General features: G+C 51.3%; 1 protein-coding gene across 1 annotated transcript in view; it reads left to right on the top strand.

The window, feature by feature from the left end:
• Positions 1–9,837, top strand: part of Hivep3 (HIVEP zinc finger 3) — a 409,800-nt gene that overhangs the window by 379,399 nt on the left and 20,564 nt on the right. The window contains exon 6 of the mRNA XM_038333975.1: positions 1,303–1,445. Coding sequence (XP_038189903.1) covers positions 1,303–1,445 — 143 coding nt within the window. The remainder of the gene's footprint in view (positions 1–1,302; positions 1,446–9,837) is intronic.

The following is a 9,837-nucleotide window of genomic DNA, read 5'->3' as shown; positions in this document are numbered from 1 at the left end:
TCAAAACTTTTGGGGTGCCTGCTGTGCGCCAGATACTGTACTAAACTTCACTTTCGTTCTCATAACACCTAACTAGGGTACAGTAGGTAAAGAAATCAAAGTTCAGAGAGGCCGAGTAACTTACATGGGGCCACACAGTAAATGGCAAAGATCAGACGCAGAACCAGCGCTTACTCCTAAAGCCTTTGAATCATGTCTGAGCTGTTCCTCCTCCCTGATGAGAGGTGTCAACCACATAAAAGACGAAAGGCATATTGGACTTTTGTCTCTGAGTTTGACCGTCATTTCTTCATCCTGCTGCTTTCCTAAAAATGAGCTAAAAATCTGCACACGTTTCCTTGGAGTTATCTATCTCATTCAGAATCTTCTGCCCAAAGTCCACAAATATCACACATTAACATAACTGCATGATCTGCGAACGGAGGCCTTGCTACAAGCCACCCCCACCCCTTCACTTGCATGCCTGCAGTGATGGGAGGATCACTCCCACCCCCAGCACCACCCAACCTGTGCCTGGCTATCGTTCCGGCTCTTCTGCAAACTCAACTGATGGCTGTCACCCTGTAGCTGCTGTCTTCCCCTAGCCATTCTGAAAGTCATTTATCTAAGCATTGGGAAACCTGGCTTAGCTGGGATCGTTTGGCCCTGGAACTTACTTCCCCTCGTTCCCAGCCAGGTATCCTTTTGCTTGGGTGCCAGCACCCTGTGTAAAGGTGTACCTTCCCCCACCTCAGATTTAGAGAGTATAGTCTCGGGACACTGGAAAATGCTGAGAAGTACAATGTCAGCCCTCCCCCACAGAGTCAGGTCTCACTGACGTCCATTGCTCTACCGAGAGTGGAGACCTTGATCCCTCAGCCTGGTTCTGGGTGCTGAGGGTCTGTAGCTCCTGGTCTTTGGTGCTGGCTTGGGTGAACTAGTGCTGGAAGCTGGAGACCTGTGCTTTGCTTAAGCTAGTCAGCGGCTTTGGCGTTAACCTGTGAGAAAGAGCCAAGCCCTTGCTTATTTCTTCAGCATTATTTGTCTTTTTGAGTGCTGAGGTGGCCAAGGTGAAGAGACATATCCCCATAGGCCCCCAGGCCAGCACACAACACCAAGACCCACTGTGCCTCTCAGGAGGAAAGGGATCATGGGGGTGGGGCGGTCAAAATACAGCTTGGAGGGAACTTGGTCTCTTGTGGCCAGTCCTTGCATCTGTGGAGGGGAACTGGGTGAAAAGCAGAAGGCCATGTGGGCAGGTGTGATTTTGCACTTGACCCAGCATGCAAGGTTAACCGATCTTGGTTTTGTCCTCCTCTCCAGGTGCACCTCCCATCGCTGCTTTCCCCGGAGAGCCAGAAAGACCCAGCTAGAGTAGAGAAGGAAGAAAACCAAGGGAAGGCAGAGGAGGGTACTCCCGCTTCCAAGAGAGGAGAGCCGGCGAGGGTCAAGATCTTCGAAGGAGGGTAAGGTTCCTGCCTTGTCTGCATCTGGCTTCCTGTATGGAGAGCTCCCACCACCTACACATAGAGGTGGCTAGTGGCTCCTGACCGTGCAGTGCTCATGGGTGCCTGTGGTTCCCACAGTGCCTCTCTGCATTGTAGGACTCCCAAGCCATCTGTTTTGCAGGAATCCTTGGTGGGGAGCTGAAGGAGCCAAGGTCTTTCTCCAGCCCTGTGTCCACAGATTCTGTCCAGGTTCTCAGTCCAGCATGGAGGTGATGTCAAGTCCCCAGCTACAGTCTGGACTACTGTTTCCTTTAGGGTGTCCTGCCCAGGCCACCCTGGTCACATCCCATTCTCCATGGTGACAAAGAGTCATGACACATACCCTTCACACTCTTCCCTCCCTGGCAGGCCCAGGACTCATTGCCTGCGTTTGGAGTCTCATCTTTGGCTATTTTCCTGTGGTGTTCATCTTTGGGAACCTGCTGAGTTACAGGCCTTGGGGCTTGCCAGTCTGGGACACGTCCCCACTATACCCAACCCTCACACGCCCCAGGCTCCAGAAGGGCAACCTGGTCTCAGATGAACTTTTTGTGAAAGTTCTTTGTATGCTTTGTGTTCTGTGTGGCCATGTGTCTGTGAGCAGGTACCACGGTGTCTGTCTTGGGGTCCTGTGTCTGTGTCTCTGTCGTCATCAGGGTGGTACCAAGTCTATACAATCCCGATCTCCATGCGCCTCCGACAGCATGGGCCGTCACTAGGGACTCTTGTTCTCCAGCACCTGCAAGTGACTGATTCATGGGGTCACACGGTGACAGGTGTAGGAGTCTTTGGGGAAGTGGGACTGGAGAACTAAACTGCTCTGCTTCCCAGTTTGGCCTTTTGTAGTGGCGAGAAGGGCTCTCCGGAGCAGGAAGTGGTTTTAACAAGGACAGGGTCAGGAGATGGTGAACATCCCTGAAGCACACCCACAATGCCAAAGGACCAGAGGTGCTTCCGAGCTCTGCCCTCTTTCCTTTCTATGCCTGCCATTTGGTTAGAGCGCCCTCATGTGGCTGTCTGCTCTCATGTCACCAGGTCCCAAGCTCCAGGCTGGGTAACAGCCCTTTCCTGGTATTCCAGGACTGTCTGGGATCTAAGAACCTATGTGGTATTTGGTGGTGTCAAGAATCTTTTCCCTTTATGGCATTCTGTGTGTGCACAAAGAGGCATTCTCCTCCAGAGGGAGGTCCAGTTCTGAATCACGCCCCTCCCATGCTGCTGTGTTCCTGAAAAAGCCTGAATCCTTGGACAGAAGGCTGGCAAGTGCCGCCCACCCCCCGCCATCTAGCTATTTAATGAACACCTTCACCTCCATCTGAAAGATGAACCATTACCCGAGTCCCCTATGCCCTTCCTAAGCCCTGTCAATGCTGTCATCCTCCTTGTGTCCCATGCAGGGTGTCACTAAGCCCTGCCCACTGTTTCAGAGTCTCCCTCTTTCAAAGACTGTCACCCTTTCTCTAAGTAGCAGGTCCACATACCTCTGTCCCACTCGGACCATCCCCACACACATCTCCAGTGTCACCTTCCCTTTCTGTGCAGAGGATGGCAGCAGGCTTGTGCCAATGTCATAAGCTCCACGAGGCACCTCCCTGTGCTCTTGGCTAGGGGAAATGTCATCCTTACTCCTCCAACTAGTCACATGGTATAAACAATCAAGTCCTTCCCATCCTTAGCTCAGCTGCCCACCCATCCCACACCCCACATCACCAATCCCCTATCCTGGCTCTACTGTGCCTCCTACCCCTGCTTCTGGTGAACCCTCTCCTTTCACAAGGTGGGTGTTACCCTCTAGGAGTATTTGCTAATGTGGAAAGGGAGACATATCTGGGATACCTCCAGCATCTCATGAATGGGACCAGAACTGACCGGGTCTCACCTGTCACCAAGAGTGACTTAATCTCAGGATCCTGAACACATACTTAATACCCATCGTCTGTTCACACTGAAGTTTCTTTCCTTAGCCTTGGTGCTTTCTTCTCTTGCAACACCTTGTTTCACTACAACACATACTGGAGGAGGGTCTGCAATGAGGCCTGCTCACTGAGCCCAGCAAAAGTCCAGAGAGGACGGAAGGCAGGGCAGTGCACTGTGTGCCGACTGCTAATGCCCCCTCCTGGGCTCTCATCCGCTGACCCCAGAGAGCTGGGAGGAGCAATCTTGGTCATCTCTGTGCCTGAAGAGAACTAAAATGTTCAGCCAGCAGCACTGGTGGAACTCTGGTCTGTTTTCCATGCAGCTGCCCCTGGTTGGTTTTCTCCGTGTGGCGTCCATGCAGGTGCAAACTGAGCCTGTTCCCGTGATGAGCTAATAAGCCAAGCGCCGAGCGAGGGGTTCTGTGTGTGTCCAGCTTCATCGAGTACTTTGGATCACCGGCCACATTCTCCTCACCCTTCTGCTTAACCTCTCATCTGGGCAGTTGATCAATTATGTGATCCATCATGGAGGATAGACTTAATCCATGCCTTGTAGATGCTTTGGGCTAGAAGTTATAGTGACCCAATTAGTCCAACTGTAGTCAAACAAATACCTAAAGTACTTGTGGGCCAGATCAAGACAGCAATACAAAGCCTGTTGCCAAGGTAGGGATGTGTAGAGCTGAGCTGTCCACAGCAGTCACAGAGGACTTCCCAGAGCTGCAGGGTCAGGCTGGGTGGAACGGACAGGATGGTGTGACAGACATCTTATATACAAGGTAGGCTGGTCAGAGCTCTCCAGGTGACCACCGAGACTCTTTCATTCTGGCCAAGATTGTCTCCCTTGTTGGTATCATCCAACTCTTTGACTTCAGCCCTCTCATCACTGTTGCTGCAGCATCTAGGACCAGCGCGAGGCCCCCCCACTCCTAAGCTCCTGACTCTTGCTTGGGATGCCTCTGGCGTCTTCACCTATGAGACCTACAGCTCCTCAAACTCAGCTCAGCCAAGCAAGCCCCATGCTTCCCTTTCATAGTGTCTTAATTACGTTCCTAATGCTGTAAAGAGACCATGACCAAGGCAGTTTATAGAACAAAGCATTGGACTGGGTACTTGTTTTTAGTTTCAGAGGGTGAGTCCATGACCGCCATGGCAGCAGGCAGAAAGCATGGTGCTGGAGCAGTATCTGAGAGCTCACATCTTAACCCCAGCCATCAGGTGTGGGGAGGGGAGAAGGGAGGGAGAGAGGGAAGGAGGGAGGATGGATTAGGCCTGGGTGGGTCTTTAAAACCTCAAAGCTCACCTCCAATGACACACCTCCTCCAATAAGGCCACACCTCCTAATCCTTCCTAACAGTCCCCTAACTGGGAACCAAACACTCAAATATGGGGACCCTTCTCATTCAAACTACCTGACATAGCATCGCCTCCAACCTGCAGACTTCAGATGATGAAATCGTCAACTCAAACCTCAGCATCACCTCAGATCCCTTCTTGTAGCGCACGACGTCCAACTGCGCTCTATGCGCTACCATTCAGTTTGTGAGCCTCGTGCAAGGGGCTGGAGATGGAAAGACACAGAGTCAGCACAGACAGAGACACACACCTCTAGTCACTGGTAAAGAAGCCCTTTGTTGAATAGCACCATGGAGGCTTAGATACCCAACACAGTCAGTTGAGTCAACAGGTAAAAACCTCATCCCCTGATCCTCAAGGCAAGGCAACACCTGCTCAGGAAGCAGAGCTGGTAAACAACTTTGACACAGCTTTCAGTAGCTCAAATCAGAAGGCCAAATACACAGCACAGCAGGGAAGAGCAGCTGGAGGCCAGGACTCCAAATGGTCCCAGCACCTTCTCCCTGGATTCCAATCAATCCTCAAATTCTGGTATCTCTGTAAAGTAGTCAGTGACTCAGAATGGCTTCTTTCTCCCTCTGTTTCTGCATCCTGCCCTCCAGACTCCCATGTCAGTGCCCCTGGGCATCTTTCCACTGGCTCTGCCTCTTTAGCCTTCTGTGGCTCTTACCTGCAGAATCCAGTAGTCTAACCTGTCATATTTACATCACCTTCTGCTGCCTGTGGACCCTGCCCTTTGCCGAATCCAACTGACCCTCAAAACTGAGCTCTAGCCCTGTCTCGTGAGCCACCGAAGCCCCTGTGCTTGCACGCTATGGGTGATTTCTGAGAGTCCACGCCAAGTATCTTCTAGACTTGGTTCTAGGGCAGGGCTTTGTACACAGTGTTCAGTCCTACAGACTGCCCTGACTTCCTGACTCTTGCTCCCCTCTCTGTGTTCCCAGCCACTTCAACACCTGAACAAAGCCTGTCTTTTCTGGGTCGTGTCTGGGAGCACCCACGGGCACTGTGCTTGATCACACCCAGCACCCTGCATTGGCCTTAATGTTGTGGAAGGGCTTTCTGTGAAGCAGTGCTTGCACACATAGAGTGATATTGTTCCCTGAGTGTAATGACTACATTGTTCCTAACTTAAGTGCCTTTGCTGCAAGGAAAGCTGGGAACTCAGCCCTGTGGCTGGCATAGAAGAAACTCCTGGGATGGAGAGGAAGTACCTGGCTGACAGCAGTGACTGCCCATGCCCTGACCAGGTTGGCTGTGTGTGCTGAGGTCTGAGGAAGTGATAAGTGAGTTCAGGGAGTCCCACTCCATTAGGAGAGGTCCTCAGAGAGCTGGCCATGAGCAGGGACAGACAGCCTCGGCTTGGAACTGACACACAGGAAAGAGATACCTCAGTCTCACTGTGAGCTGAGCTCCCTAATCCCTACGGGTAGAGGAGGGAGGCTCACAGACCCACCCCCTCACCGATAGGCCTGTGTCAGAAGGACCCAGATGCTATGCTCAGGGAAGAACCTTTGTTCCCAAGGAGAGCTCCTGACCATCCCCCTCAACCCGCCTTCACCTCACGTCATTCAAATAAGCACACCCAAGTTCGTTTCCACTCTAGAATCATTCCTTGGATAGCTAGGTTTTACTCCTTGTTTAAAATATAAATAAATAAAAATAACCCTCCGGGAGCAGGTGTGGAGAGGTGGCTCAGCAGTTAGGAGCACTTGTTACTGGGTTCATTTTCCGCATGGTGGCTCACAATGGCCTGTAAGTTCCAGGGCAGCCAATGCCAATCTTCTGGCCTCTTCAGGCACCAGGCATGCACATGGTGCACATATGTACATAAACTTATATATACACATGAAATAAAAATAAGTAACTTGGAGAGATGGCTCAACAGTTTAGAGCACCTGCTATCCTTCCAGAGGACCTGGGTTTGGTTCCCAGCACATGGTGGCTCACAACCATCTAGCATCGAAAACTCCAGCTCCAGGGTGTCTGATGCCCTTTTCTGGCCTCTACAGGTACCAGGCTTGCAGGTGATATATGTGCATACATGAAGGCAAAACACTTCTCATACATATAAAATAAAAATTAAAAAAGAAAGAATACAAAAGCCTCCCAGAGCAGTTGACTCTGGATCACTCCAGCTCCTTCCTACCCAGCCCCATCCCAGGTAGCCTGGGGCCTCTCCTATCATGCCAGCTGCTTTGTCAAAGTCAACAGTGAGCTGCACCTTGCAGAGGTCGAAGGTCACTTCCAGTCTTTTCTGATCTTCAGCAGTGGGCTTTGCTGACCCTTCCCTCCTCCTCCCTGAGGGTTGGTGAGTGAGGTATCTGAACCCTCACTCCGACCTTGGTAGCTTTGCCCTCTTTTGCTCGATGTCCTCCTGTCTGATCACTCCATCTCTCCTGGGGAATGTGACATGGGTTTTGGAGTAAACCCGTGGATATCAAGGCAGTGAAGACCTTGGGATATCGAGAGTGCAAAGGAACATCTAGTGTTAGGTCAATGTTACCCTTAGATCTTGTATGGTAATGTTGCGTCTTCCGGAGGCCAGGTGTGAGAACAATGGCAAGGATGGGGTAGGAGCCTTGGGACTCCTGCTGAGAGAACAAGGAAGGTTGAAATGAATTGTGGTTACCTGGAATGTGCCCCAGTAACGTCTGGGCACATGGCAGGCAGAGGTGAACACAAGAACCAAGTTAGGAGAGAGGAGATCTGACCCTGGGGCCAGTGGGGAGCATGTGAATTTGAGAGCACAATCCTTCATCCTCATGAGGATGTTCAGGGAGGCATCGGCAATGGGTTCCTTAGCCTGGCTCTCAAAGGGGCAGGCCTGAGCTGGAAGAGACACACTGGACTTGTCAGTGTGCAGATACAATTTGACTCTCTGACTAGGTGGGGTTACCTGGGGAGATGGAGAATAGAGAAAGGGAAAGAGCATCCAGAAGGGCACGAGTCTGAGAAGGGCGACAGAAAAGGAATGATACCCGAAGCTGAATGGAGTCCTAGAGGCCAAGGGAGGTGGGGACAGGGAACTGACTGCTAGATACAGCCTTGTGGGGGACCCTAGTGATGGGAGCTGTTTCCATGGTGATGGACTCCCCCATGGCCCAGGCTGAAATGAGGAATGGAGTCAGTGTAGGTAAGCCCCTGTCCTAAAAGGACTAGTAAAGGAGGAGGCAGCCGAGATGGGGGATGGGTGGCGGGGTAGCAGTTGCAGGTGCTGTGAGGCCGAGCAGGACTGTGTGTGTGTGTGTGTGTGTGTGTGTGTGTGTGTGTTGTGTGTACATCTTCACACAGCTAAAAAGTGGTTGACAGAAAGGAATAGATGATATTGGGGAGAGGAGGAGAGTACAGAAGCCATGTGAGAAAGGACATTTCTTCCTGTGATTTAAGTTGGGTTGGTTCTATGCTTTCCCTCCTGGTAACTTCCACCTTGGGTTGGCCAAATCTTTTCCATCTACTCATTTCTTTGCTTCCTAAATTTGTATTACCAGTCCTTTCTCTCATTCTTCAGGTAAAATCACAGAATTAGTATACTGGTAAAATGGGAAGGGGGAGTGGGTTGCAGGGAGAGAGAGAGGAAGGGACAGAAGGGAATGGTTTCCCACTGTGATATTCGTGTTCATTATCACTTCACTGGACTTGGAGTCACCTAGGAGGCACACTTCGGGATGTGTTGATGAGGGTGTCTCCAGGGGTGTCTAAAGAGGGAAGACCCACATAAACATGAGCAGTACAATCCCATGGGCCAGGAGCTCTAACTGGAAGGGGGCAGGGACGGGGCTCCCAGCATTCACGTCTCTCTGCTCTGACTGTGCAGGCTTCATGAGCAGCCCTTCCATGATGGTCTGTCACCACTGTCCTTCCTCTTGGCTTTGCTTCTTGTCAGATGTTTGGTCACAGTGACAAAAATCACTAATATACCCCCCATCTTTAGTAAATGACAGCTAGTAGACTGACTTGCAAAATAAATTTTAGCCATGCCACGTCCTTCCAAAGAATTCTTCAGTGAAGATCATGGCTCCATCTGTCCCATGTCTATGTGGAGGCACCGTTCTAGCCTTCCAAGGCTCAGAAGGGCACATAGGAGAGGGCCAATGCTTACGGGTGTTGGAAGCCGACGGAGTGGATACTGGAACTGTCTCAGTACCTCCTGGCACACAGGAGTGCTCAGTGGAAGTGACACTTCCCTCCCCTTCCTTATTCCTTCCTCATTCCTTGCTTCCACTAGCTTGATTCCCACTCTCCAGACCCATAAGGTCTTTCTGCCAGCTTAGCCAGAGCATGTATGGCCTGGTGTGGACAAATCCTTCATAAGGGAGGGAAAATTCAGTTTTTTCTGTAGTGGTGTGAGCCACAATCAGTGGGAATATATCAGCCAAGGACATGTGGCTCTGGGGAAGGACGGAGTGTCTGGAGGCAGGGTTGAGCATGGGTCCCTGAATTTTCTGTCTTGACTCACAGGCAACACCCTTTGGGTCTCCTTGGAGATCCAAACACACCCCATCTTTGAGTCTCTTTGGAAACAAGGGCATGAAATCTCAGGCTGTGGGTCCTGGAGCTGGAGACTCACCAGGTGGTACTCATTCTACAAGGGTCGCTTTTCCAGGTTGTAATTGAAAGAGGAGGGATAACGCTTGGGCTTGGAGTTTGGGGACCTGCCAGTGAGTTCCTCCTCTGCCATTGTTAGCTCTGTGGACCTCTGTAATACTGGGCTCTTTGTTAGCCGCTGTTTCTCATCGTACAGGGATGATGGCCTGGAGGTTTGGATGAGCTGTCTGTTAGTCATGATTGGTCATGTGGGGCCTCTCCAGCCCCGGTTGCCAATGGTCTCCCTGGGCTCTGAGAAACGCAGGGCTCAGTACTGGAGACAGGACTCAAAGAGGGCCTGCAAGAAAAGACGCTTAAGTCCCAGTCACGGTGTGGAGGAGCGAGCTCTCTGTGAAGATCCAAAAATCCCACAAGCCCTTCAACCAAATACTCTTTCCTGCACAAGAGCCTCGGGAAGGTGCCACTCCCTGAAATGAGGCGTCTGGGGAAAAGGTTCCAAGAATGGGATCTGCTTTGCTTGAAAATACACAAGTGAGGAGACAGAGATGCCA

The sequence above is a fragment of the Arvicola amphibius genome, chromosome 6 (genome assembly GCF_903992535.2).
Source record: "Arvicola amphibius chromosome 6, mArvAmp1.2, whole genome shotgun sequence".
Taxonomy (NCBI): Eukaryota; Metazoa; Chordata; class Mammalia; order Rodentia; family Cricetidae; genus Arvicola; species Arvicola amphibius.
This window is presented reverse-complemented; position numbering and strand designations above follow the sequence as displayed.